This window comes from Acartia tonsa, chromosome 9, assembly GCF_053477335.1.
Source record: "Acartia tonsa isolate MP-2025a chromosome 9, ASM5347733v1, whole genome shotgun sequence".
NCBI lineage: Eukaryota > Metazoa > Arthropoda > Copepoda > Calanoida > Acartiidae > Acartia > Acartia tonsa.
In genome coordinates, this window is record NC_137268.1 from 10,777,804 (window position 1) to 10,791,307 (window position 13,504).

At 29.2% G+C, this 13,504-nt stretch overlaps 1 protein-coding gene across 1 annotated transcript in view; it reads right to left on the reverse strand.

The window, feature by feature from the left end:
* Positions 1–13,504, reverse strand: part of LOC145328196 (cell adhesion molecule Dscam1-like) — a 162,536-nt gene that overhangs the window by 91,998 nt on the left and 57,034 nt on the right. The window contains exon 8 of the mRNA XM_080171789.1: positions 13,265–13,341. Within this exon, the coding sequence (XP_080027915.1) occupies positions 13,265–13,341 (77 nt within the window). The remainder of the gene's footprint in view (positions 1–13,264; positions 13,342–13,504) is intronic.

Consider the following 13,504-nt stretch of genomic DNA (forward strand, 5'->3'; position numbering starts at 1 on the left):
TACAGAGAAGCTTTATAGGTTAATGAATTTAGCTATTTTCGGAGATGTTACCTCCGCCCTCCCAAGAGAAATCGTGTCCAGAAAGAACCACCCCCTACCCCCCCCCCCCCCCACCCTTCCCCTAAACAATCTAAATTAAATTTTTCTTTTAAAACAAAAAAAGTGGAGGGTCGAACACCCCTTTCCTTCACGTGTTCCTGGAGGCCTCTAGGGGCGTAGCCGCTGGTTTAAAATAATGTATTCTGACACATACACAAGCACATTCAAACACACAAACAAACACACAAACAAAATATGATTTAAAAACTGGAACAAAACAAGGGAAGTGGGGACAAGTAGTTAAAATTCAACTTATTCCTTAGAACAGATCACAAAATATTACAGGTTTTATGTTAATATCAATTTTAAACGAGCATTTTGATTCCTATAACAATAAGTAATAACTACCTTTAATAATTAATGAGGAGTATTTTCTGTTATATATTCTTTTGATACTTGTTTGACACCAATATTTATATATGATATAATAATGCTTCCTAGGACAATCAATCAATCACTAAATGTGCAGTCAATGTATGCGTGTTGATCTTCGTTTATCCTATAAAGCAGGGTTTTAATAAGAATAGATTAGGGTCTTATTTTAATTTTTGACCTGGGCTTTTGGCTCCTTTATGCATAATAAATACGGATATGTCCAGCTACACAATTTCACCAATAAATAAGAGCGGCTCAAAAAAGTGTGATGGCGCTGCTTTTCAAGGATACAGGGATTGGTCCTGGGGTCAGAAAAAAAGCGGTAAGCAGACGTGTTTTATATTATCGACAATATTTAACTTTTCTGTCAGTAAAAAATTATCATGTTTGAGACAAAACGCATTGTTCTATTCATGGTTTTAAATAATGAAAATTCTAACAACCAACGTTTTAATTTAGAAATCATTATCTAGAAATCCTTTATTGTAAGGATGCCTTCATTTACTGATATATCCTTTTTATTAGCTCAAATATTCGTTACTCTTATTCTGTAAAGTAACTGACATAGCAGCAGTAAGAAAATTATCTTTAGTGAACCATTTATTTCTGATTCTTTTATATATGAATACCAAAAAATTACCACACACATACACAAACGGTGTCCATTTGTTTCCGCATATAATCACATTCGCATAGGGTTTTGTCATATTCGCAAATAGACAATTACACAATCTTTATATTAATGTAAAAGGATCTATGCATGTCTGTCTGTCTGTTTGTGTGTCTGTCTGTCTGTACCGAAGTATCTCGCTAACCGCTGAAACTATATAATTCTTCTTTACAATGTAGCTTAGGTCCTGGTAAGGTTTATAGCTTTTATACCACCACACTCCCAAGAAAAATCATTAGAAATTAAAAATATAAAGCGGATATTTTTTATAAAAAGCTGATCTTAACATAGATTGAAAAGAGAACATTTACATTTACATGTCCCTAAATGCCTCTAGGGACACAGCCGCTAATAGCAAATAATTGAGATGGATTGTTTCGGTTCTAATGATTTGAAAATGTGCGGAAATGAATAAACACTTCATAAATATCCATAGAATCACATCATACTTTCTGTCCTAAATAACCTCTAAAGCCTGTGTTATATTATTGCATGAAAAAAACCTCCGAAATAGTTCATGTACATGTATTAATCTCAGGAACAGGAATTTTAATGAATTCATATAAATTAATTGGGCTTTAAATGCTTTAGTTTTTGCCTTGCTTATGAAATATGCAATATTAGACAATTTTTAATTGTCAAATGATTTAATTGACAAAATATTTCGCTTATTACCACATGAAATAGGGCAGGTACCTAAGGGGATAAGACAATGGCCGATAAATTGATGTATAAATTCGCAAAAACTTGCCCTTTCTGTAGATTACAATTCCTAATTGGACATTCTACTTGATGAACCAACCAATCAAAATTCAATAAAAGTCCCTAAAGTTGTTATCCAAGAAATAAGAAAAGTTTATTCTAAAACTTTGGGGACTAGTCTAAAAAATAGCCAAATGTCCCAATACCACTGTTGTACCTAGAGACGTTAGTTGACATAAAATTTTAAAGTAAGCGATATATTATTACTTGGATGCAGCATCAGATTTTCATGTACTCTGATAAAGTGATGCTTGTAGCTGGCTAAAATAACGATAACCTACATACACCTTCTTTATCCCATCTTCTTACCTCCTACTGGTCCAATAAATGAGGACAAAATTAGCAAACTAAATTAAAGACAAATTTACCCCTGTAAATATATCTACGTCATTTAATAATAGCATAATAACATTGTATCAGCTATGACCACCTTTTTTTATGAGATTGAGTCGACATAATGTGCGCGACAGAGTAGAATAAATATTGGTATAATACAAGCAACTAAGTCTAACAGGTTAAGTTTGCAAAATATTTAATAAACTATGCAAAAATAAATCAAATACATTAATCAAACATCGGAATAAATGTCATAGTCGTTTAATACAAGAAAACACAAGAACAAGCATATTAACATCAGGGCATTAATTGCATTAGTCCGTGGATAGTAATATGAAAAGTTATGTGATTGATTTAGATTTTTTGAGAGTCCGAATAAAATTAAATGATCTTATATTTTTATAATTTTGAGTTTCAAATAGGATAAGATACATTATTTTTGAGTACAGCTTAGATTGTTTTAATCCAGCTGAAATGAATCAGATTTGATCCTTTCCTTGTTATCATAAATTACCGTTAATAAGAAGAAAACAGACGGATAATTTATTGTATAGAGAAGTTATGCCACCAAAAAAAACTGCTCTTAACTCTAATTGGCGGACAAAGTCAAAATATTGCAACGCCAATCAATTCAATACGATTTACATGCCATCGAATAATTATAGTATAGAATGTAGGGAGATTTATTTCATTTCCTATTAAGAAGTTTTTTTTTAAATTGGGGTTATATGCTTTCTAGATATCAATGGAAAAAGCTTTATTTTGCTTCTTAAATAGATTTCGACATCCAATAATTGTCAATTTAATCAAAAAAACACTTAAAGCCTTTTAAATAAAATTTTTTTAGACGCCAATAAGGGAACAGTCACTTTTCCGTAAGATCAATTCTGAACATTTTTTTTCTATGGAGCAAGCAAAAAATGTTGAACGGCCTAGCATTCCATGTCAAAGATAAAATTAGCATGTCTGTCCAAAGAAGGCATAGAACTCTATTCAGAAAATCAACCAATCAATTTTAATGTACATACACAAATAAGGACATGTTTTAAGCGATTTTATCTTTAATTATTTAATGTTTGTGTTTTTATACAGTTTTCAATCAATATACTTTATTTTTCCTTCTTTCATACTTATTATGGAGAGAAAGAAATACAAACAAAAATTCTAGGTTATAGTCCCTTTCGTGACAACGCCCCTTAAGGGGCGATCCGTCGTATTTTTAGAATGACTTTTGATAGGTTATTATAATTTAGGTTAGGTTATATTGGGTTAGGTGATTGTCCCGCAGGGTTAGACAATTGCCCCCACATGGTTAGAGCCCCCCCCCCCCTAGGGGCTAGAAATTGGAAAAAAGCGACTGTGAAAATCCGAAGAAACGCACGAAAGGGACTATACCCAAATTCTAACATGTCATTTAAAAGAAAGATTGAAGTAAAATTGCATTTCTGAACGTACTTCCCTATCCTAGGAGTACACACAGTAGCATTTCCTTATTGAGTAGCGTAACTGCTTTAAATTTTCTGCCTTTTTAAGCATAGAAAAGGGTTGTTAGGACATAATGTTCGTTATGGCTGTTATTTGTCAAACCAAATAAATGATTATATAGATTTTTAAATCATTGCTTTTCTATATTAAGAGTCTGTCGGTACACTTATTCGTACGGCTGTATATTGGGTACTATACAGGGAACAGGGAGGGAAGGGACATTGGAGACTGTTACCTGTTACCAGAAGTTAGATATGGTGATTTGGTACCTACATTCTATCTAGCAAGGATTTAATATGAATAAAATTTAAGTATGTTTTTTGATATTTGTTTTAATAGTCCAGTCACTTATTTTTAAAGCACGATGATATATTTCAAATTTTGATTGGGTTTGCATGTGAAGTTTTAATTCATTATTTAAACATACGATACATTGATAAAAGATTAAAAGATACATAGATAAATTGTTAAGTTTAAAGGACAGAAACTCAGGCAAATAGGGATTGGTCAATGAATGATATATTGAAAAAAAATTAGAGAAAGAGAGAGAGAGTGAATGAGAGATAGAGAGAGAGAGAGAGAGAGAAAGAGAGAGAGAGATGGAGCGAGAGAGAATACTAAACAAACGGTCATGATTCATGAAAGAAATCTATGCTTCTTAAAAATTAAATGCATAAAAGTTTTTTTTATTTGTGCACTTGAAAACACATTTAACACATTGTTAACACATCTTTCAAAATTGATGAGTTCGAATCTTTACTGAAACAAAGAAATACACATTTAAAGACATTAAAAAGGGCATTGTACATATCTGATGCGTGACATTAATATCTAAATGGACTAAAGCAAGCCTACAACATTAACATTTAGATTATTTAAAAAATCCAGACAAAGGTTAAGCAATAAAGATTAACAGTCTGTAAAACAAAGTATATAGTTTTAATCATTAATCAAGCACTGAAATCTTGAGGTGTACTGTTTTATTTTCAGCTAACCTATCTCTGTTTATAAAGCTGACCTGGACACAAACACAGATTACAAGTTAAAGTCCATAAATTTGGCTTAAAACATAACAAAGCTGTTTTTTTTATATTGTATACATGTTTATGTATGTGTGTAAAGGGGGTTTGTACTTGTTTTTTTGACCCAGTTCTAAATTAATGTACATGATAAAGGATGGGTTAAAAATCCTACTTATATAAATGATATTAGATATTAAGTTAAAATATAACAAGCAAAAAAAGCATTTGGACTCATTTCCACCCATCATTTTTATATAATTTTAATTATTGTGATTCCTAGAACAATTAGGAAATGTCGCAAAAGAAGTATCTCTATAATTAATTCCAAATTGTGTGTAAATTCTGTAAATTGTCAATGTTTTTATGAACTCTAAAGCTTTGCTTTTATGGATGCTGTCATCTCAGCTTTATACATTATTATTGCTTAAATAATTTTTTGGTACATTTTTCCTCTTACTTTATTCCTGTTATTTTATTTGTAATAAAATTACTCAATCTAATGAAGTATAACAAGTAGCTTACAAAGCATTTTTACTTTAATTTCTGGCCATTTTTACAATTGTTTTGTCCTCATGTAAAACATAAATGTAGTTAAATCATACTAGTAAATTTATAATTGGAAGTTATTTAAAAACTTTCAAAATCATTTTTAACAGTTATAAATCTATCTCAACCATAACATTTATAAATTAGTAACTACTGCTGCTTCAATTTCAAAATCATGTTTATCAATAGATTTAAATGTATATAACAAACAAACTTTTTTTAAAATAATTTCTTTTAAAGTTTTACAACAAAATGGGCGACAAACTGATGAACCTCTACAAATTTTAAAAACAGAATAATCTCCCTGTGTAGGTTAAAAACATTGGTCGAATAGTTTAGACACTACTAGTTCTGTGTAATTGGAATTTAATGAAAGTTCTTAAGCTTTCTGAGCTTACGAATAAGAGAACGTGTTAATTAGGGTACCATGGTACGATTTACGACTCTGAAGGTTAGACTAGTTTTGAATTATCCTTGCGTTATTTAGCACTAAAATTAGCAATGAATTACTTTTACTTTTTCGCCACTAATTGAGAAAATAAAGAGAACTTTTGCATTTGAAAAACCATTAATCTAGGCGTGTCTGGCTAAAAAGCTCAAGTCATTCTAATTTGCCTTTAAAATTCTAATGTGACCGTGTGTCTCATTACTTCAGTTGTCCTTGTCTCATATTTAGAAGCGCAGCTACTCTACGCTTGGCTATTTTGTTTGGTTGTTTCATTAAGTTGAGTGCTCAAACGTTTCAACCACTAACTTCAATCTACAGAATGGGTAATTATGTGTGTCATGATTGAGGATGTACATTAATTGATTATTAATTTACATTGTCTTATCCCTTTAGATCCAAGTCTAAAACTCAGAATCAAACAATTTTTCACTTAAAATTATCTAACCCAAAATTTGGACCCAAATTTCAAGCCTTTTACTTTTTTTTTTCACGCCAAATAAACTCCTAAATAACAATCAATACTATGAATAACACTTCTAAACCCTTTACAATACAAGGAAAGGGATAAGCATTGTCAAAAGTAAAAAAATTAAAAATCCTTTTAAAATTGTAAAATCTAGTTAAATCTGTATAAAATAATAATATGAACATACAAATTGATTTTTTATATGTCAAAGGACGGACTGACATGTACATAAAAGGAGCTTTGCTACATTAAAATATCCCATTACATTTTGTAAATTTGTTTCGAAGATTTTTTTTCAACAAATTATTGTTCAGAATAACTGTCCATTAAATTTTGCAAAAACTAACAATCCTTTGAGTTAAGTCTATTATTCGAAAACCCATTGAAACCCCTTTTATGCCAAAATATGTAGTTTGTATGTGGGGGTCCTACAATACTGTTAAAATTCAGAAGGAGTTTGAGACTTTAAGAGTTTAAAGTAATTAATAAAACCTTATCAGCCAAATAAACGGGTTATTTACAAATATAAATTATTAACAATTAGTTTTATAATAGTGAGAAAAAAACTGAAATTTAAAAAATTTTAAAATCTTGAAGCATTTTCTTCTAGTTAGTATATTTTGAGAGATTTTTTGGTCATTGGTGGTTTAGCTGCAAAATTGACAGAAATAGCATAATGTTTTCTAAAATATAATAACAAAATTAGACAAACAACGATTTAACTGAACAATCCTTATAAAATAAAGTAAAAGGATCTCTGTCTGTGTGTGTGTCTGTTTGTCTGTACATAAGGTTCTCGCTAACCCGCCTCAACCATCTCAAATGACCCTAGAGGCCTCAAGAGGCGAAGCCGCTAGTAATGAATTATGTAACATGTAATATACCTATATTGTTATGTCATGAAAGAAAATTTTGTCTTCAGCTTTATTTTTCAAAATACTTGTCCACGTCTATGTATATATTGATAGTTTAACGAAGCAGAGTAAAATACGATTTCCGTCTTTTTTAGCATCTTTTACATTCAATTAACCTTGTTTGGTCAAAAAATGCTTTAAATTTTGTAAAAATTATTTTAAAGCTGTCTATAATACGAAGCCATAAATAACTATTCCCATAGTTTTACCTCCATGTACTTCTGATTTGATTGAGGATGTGTGAAGCAAGATTAAATGTATTGTATTTTAAAATAACAATAAAATCAACAGCTTTAAAGTAAACCTAGTAGTGACTGGCACCTTGCAGACTGAGAATGTACGAAAAAAGTACAAGAAAAAACTATAAAATTAAATAATACTTATAAACTTAATTTATAGTTGGTTTAAGACTTTCTTTGTTTTGTACATTTAAGTACATTTACCCTTTTATAAAACTTGAGAAAATCCCATCTATACAAAATATACACAGTACAAAATCGGAGCCTGGATTAACATCCCATCAATCTCTCACATTATCAAACCTTTCCCTGTATTATATACAGTTTTTCGCGTATATTAAAATGAAAATTATAAGATTAAAACCAGTTTTGTTAGACCCGAGGTTTCCCAGGCACTGGCTAACAAAACTGGTAATATTTTATGATTCTATTTTAATATTCGTTAAAAATTGTCTGTAATACGATGCTATACATGATTTTTCAGTATGGCTGAGAATCAGTTCAAATCTAGCGGATTTAATATTTTTTATCTCACATTATAATATAAAAAAAAACATTATTAGCAAAGTCCAAAGTATTTCTTCAGCAAGCGTGTTCGAATGTTCTTCATGAACTTTGACACACATGATTAAATATATTTAGAAAGTAGTTTAAAATATTACCACCCAATGAAAAACAAATCCTTGAAAATTTTAATAACAGATACAAATTTACAGTTTTGAAAATTATAATATCTTTAAATTATTATTAATTTACTCCGCTGCTATGTAAGATAAACGTCTGAATTTATTTTGTGTAGATTCTCAGGCATTAAATTGTTGTAAACTTGAAAATATCTAATGAAATTCTATACATCTTGAAAAACCCAAAATCAAGTTTCATCTTACTACTACTACGCTTCTTATCAACATAGTTATACTTGTTTATGAAAATTAATTCTCGAAAGAACAATGCAAATCATTAAATTTGTTCTAAAAATAATTTTCAAATAATAAAATATAACTTATATATATACATACATAAACCATAACACCTTACATTACAATAAATGAAAAGATTCACAAAAAAATTCTGACAGAAAAGCTTTTTCAAATGTATTATTGTAGGAAAATGTTTAAATTGGAATAAAAAATCATTAATGACTGATATATTATCGACAATGCAATAAAAGAGACTAATTTTGTCTTTAAAAATCATCATAGCTAAATCTTTAAAATAATTTTTGCAGGTTTTTAGAAACATGTAATAAACTTTAAGACTGCATTTCTTTTTGCCTGGGTGGGGTTTATTAACCCCCCACCCGTTCCCTAAATATAACCCCTTCATAACATTCCTTCTCTCTCATAATTAAGAAACTCATAATTGCCCCCCTCCCCTCCCAACAGACACACATTCACTCATCTTATTTCTATTTCTTTCTTTCACCTATACACATTTTAGTTTATTAAGAAGCTGAGATAAAGGAAAAGGTAGATTTTTTAAATTTTGGCCTCGCTGGATTAGAGCCAGTTCTCAGCCATACTGAAAAATATTGTATAGTATCGTATTAGCTCTGGCCTTAGGGCCTTCGTGACTAATAAAACTTGTTTAAATTTTATAATTTTTCATTTTAAAATCCGCGGAAAGCTGTCTATAACACGATACGATAAATAACTATTAAACACTGTTATAGTTGTATGATCAGGTATATTTTATCTGTGTAATTTAATTGATAATTTTCTTTAATTTGCCTATCCCTGAAAGATTGTACAGATAGATAGTGGTAGAACTAATTAGATATAATTAAAGTTGTCCGAACAATGAAATACATTTTACACCCTTTATGCCCCCCAAAGTGTTACAGAATTGAATAGTAATTTGGTTTGGAAATATATAAGAAGAAACTGTATGACCTATACTTTTTATTATCATTTGTATGTGCCAGTTTTAGTTGCTTAGCTACTTTGTGCCTAAGCTTTGTCAGTACGTTTGACCGTTATATAAAGATTAATAGAGATCTATGCAGTCTATCATCGCACAAATTCTAAACTGCAGTACGAACATACACACACACAAACATACAAATACTCTATCAGAAGGGAGACTTTATTTTCTTATTAATTTTAATTGTGCATGTTCATTTTACATTTGCTTGATATTTTCCAACCACCAGGTTTACTCTCATTTTCAAAATCAAAGTTTAAGTTTGTTAATGCTGCGCTACTTATGAGTATAATTGATTATCATCCTTGTTAGTTAATGTCTGTATGAAGTAGAGCATTTTGTTAACCTACAATTAAATTAAATTTTAAAAGTTTTTCTCGTATTCATTCGAATCCGGTGGATAGGAACCGGTACTCATCCATACGAAAAAAACTATATCTAGCATCGTATTATATCCAGTTTTCTACGAATATAGAAATGTACAATCATAAGATTAAAACCAGTTTTTTTAGCCGGTGCCTTCGGCACCACGGGGCTAAAAAAACTAGTTTTAATCTTATAATTGTACATTCTATATCCGCGGAAAGCCGTTTATAATACGATACAAGAAATAACTATTCTCGTATTTATTCGAATCCGGTGGATAGGAACCGGTTCTCATCCATACGAAAAAACTATGTCTAGCATCGTATAATATCCAGCTTTCTACGAATATAAAAATGTACAATCATAAGATTAAACCCATTTTTTTAGCCGGTGCCCGCGGCGCCTCGGGGCTAAAAAAAACTAATTTTAAGCTTATAATTGTACATTCTATATCCGCGGAAAGCCGTTTAAAATACGATGAAAGAAATAACTATTATTTCATTTTTATAAATCAAAAATAAATGTGGAAGATTTGATGAAATAGAATTACGGTTTAATGAGAAAAGAAAAACCCAATTATGATCACCTATATAGGTTCAGATTGAATTGAGTCTAACCCCAATGAATCAATAAAATCGCACTATAATCAAAGGCTTGTATGTGTTATACTGTTGTGTCATTTAATAAGAGTTTAAGGACCTTGGGACGACTCTATTAAGTTGCTAGCTTCCTCCTTGCCATTCAATAATTGACAACAAACAATTGAAAAGAATGATAGAAATTTCTGTATCAATCTTGAGAAAACAAAAGATGGATCATTGAACCGAAACAAAGGTCGTAATAACATTTAGAAATCTTTCATTGCAAAATATGGGTGAAAATAAAACATTTATTGGGCCGATAAGTTTGATGTTGAATTTTTTTTTTAGTAAAACTATTACAAATTTTCATTTCAAAGCGAGTTATTTGAACATTACTAAGAAAGAAAAATATTAAATTTTCTCTGTAAATTTTAGATATTATTGGGCTTTATCATTGAAATCTTTTTTTGAAGTTTATAGTTTTTACTTATTATTTGATTTTTTCCATTTCATATATTAAAAAAGAATAAAAACAGTTTTTACATATCAATGGATTTTTTTTCCATTTCATACACTTAAGAATAAAAAATACATATTTCGGGCGCCTATTTATCTTCAAAAAATATTTCTTTTAGCCCACCCCTATTGAGATTTTTTACCCCCTTCTAAAATAAAAAGCTTGGACATCCTTGGATAAAATATAATATTTTGTCCCTCGTTGTATCATTGTCTATGATTGTAGAAATCTTTTACAATGAACAGTAAATTGAGTTATTACATTTGATTAGGATAAAGGACTATATAAGTTATTAAGAATGGGAGTAAGTACAGAGGTCTAAAGGGATAAGACAATGGCCGTTAAATTGATGTACATCACCAATGATGATAAACCCCTTTTTTAGATTATAATTAGTAGTTGAAACGTTTGGACACTCAACTTGATGAATCAGCCAATCAAAATTCAATAATCATGTGAAACAAGAATGACAACAAAGCTCAACAAATCATACAGACATACGAATATTGGAATCATATAGAAGTCTAAACCAAAACTTCTTGTAAATCTATCGCAATTCTTTATACAGACCTTAATTATAGAAAAAAATAAACTAGAAAGAATTTATATAAAACTGTATTGTTTCATCTAAAACAAAATAAACTATTTGACATTTGAAAAAGAAAGAAAAATCTCTTTTATTTTTTATTTTCTTTCAATATTTTCAATTAAAGTTTATCAAACTTGCATGATGGAAATGTTACATTTAAATTTTTTTTTCTTGTTCATTGATATTTTTTGATAAAAGCATTTATTTTTATAAAATTTCCTATAATAAGTTAGAACTTAATTGTCATATTTTTTTCCACATATTTGTTCTTTTTTATGATTAATTTTGTAAGTGAAGTAAGCCTATCGTAAAAAGTGTTTGATTGTGCTTTTATAGGCCCCATTACTGGAGCATATAAAAGGAATAAAATACTTTTTTTCTGTTATACTACTTTTTGTACTCTTTCTATATTATAGACAGGGAAACAGCAACTGTAAAAAAACTATTTTACTTTCGTATTTTCTGCATGTTATTGTACAATAGATAATCTCATATTTAAATAAGAGAAAAATTAAACAGTTTTTAGTAAGATTTAGAATAATAAAATAGAAATGAAAAAAAATTAGGTTCCCAACAATTTAACTTTTGTATCAAAAACAGATTTTCATATTGTTAATGTTTGAAATGGCAAGTCTAAATGTTGCTAAAAATGAATGAATAAAAACAGAAATTTTTGGTTAGGTTACCAAAAGTAAGTATCTACTCTTAAACTCATACAAAATATAAATATTACATGAACACATAAGTGTTTAATTAACTTCAAACACTCTCCTAAAAGAGTGTTCATTTCTCAAATATTGGTTGTATGAGTTTTATGTCATTCTTTTTGTGCTTTTACTGTATTGAATCTAGTCTTTATTAATTTACGGAATTGAATTAAAAAAAAACCGGCACCCCTGGCATTACTGGTTAGGTTTAGTAGCAGTGGTGCCCAAATTTTATGCTGATTGAAGACTTCTAGTATATAAAAGATTTACACACTAGTAAAATCCGTTCATTTCACACACAAAATGAATAGGTAATTTTTTTTAAATAAACAAAAAACTAAATTGTCTAATTTTCCTTCTTAATATATACGAGGTAAATTAGCTTGATGAGAAAAATAGATGATTTCCCTAAGTGCATAGCGAGCAAAAAAGGATGCCCCCCCCCCCCCTCCACAACTGACTTTTTCTACTCACATACATTTCCATTTACCCCATCCCATTTGGAATTAAGCGCCACGCTTTTTGGCTAAATTATACAAGTATTAACTTAGCTATTACATTTTTCCCATTTTCTTAATGATTTCTGGGCTTTTTTTGAGTGGTTGGCGGATTTACTGTTTTACAGATGCGGTTTAGTCTTATTTTATGGTCCTAGGTAGTTATCTCATTCATATATTTAGAAGAACACTACGATATTAGTTTTTATCAAGAAAGAAGTTCAACTATTTGTTACTGATTTAACATTTATAAAGTTATAAATCAAAATATAAAAATTACCTATTAATTTTATACTTTTTTTCATGAAAACGTGTTCTTTTTCATGTTGCATTGTTTATGGACATGAATGTTCTTGTTTTACAATGAAAGAAAAAAATCTTTCCCCTGTCCCTTTAGAACTAAAAGTAAAGTTCTATTAATATTTTTCTGAACAAATTTTAATTTTTGTGAAAATATATTAAGTATACCTAGCACCATAAGAAATTTAACTGTTATTAAAATTAATTTTTAACTGATGAAAATATATTTTATTTTCACCAAATAATGCTAATAAGCCTGTCATATTATATATTTGTTTTTAGGAATACCCTCACAAAAGCTTTACTGCTGGAATAATTTTCAAATCATTAACAAAAATAAAAAAAGTAAGACCTAATGAAAATTATTTTAAAAATTCAAAAGTAAAACATCAATGCACCGAATTTTTAAAGGATTTTCTTACCTTACAAACGATAACCGCTGTATCTCCCTCTTCTATCCGCACTGGGTTAGCAGGCTCGATGCTTACACGAGGAAAGTCTGAAAAAAAATTTACAATTTAAAAAAAATTACAATTACAAAACATTTAAAATAAATTAAAACAATTATATAATAGTAAGATATTTGAACATTAGAAATTTAAAATATTTAATTTTTAGTTAAAACTAAATTTTAATTGTATTTAACAAAGATTAAGATTAAA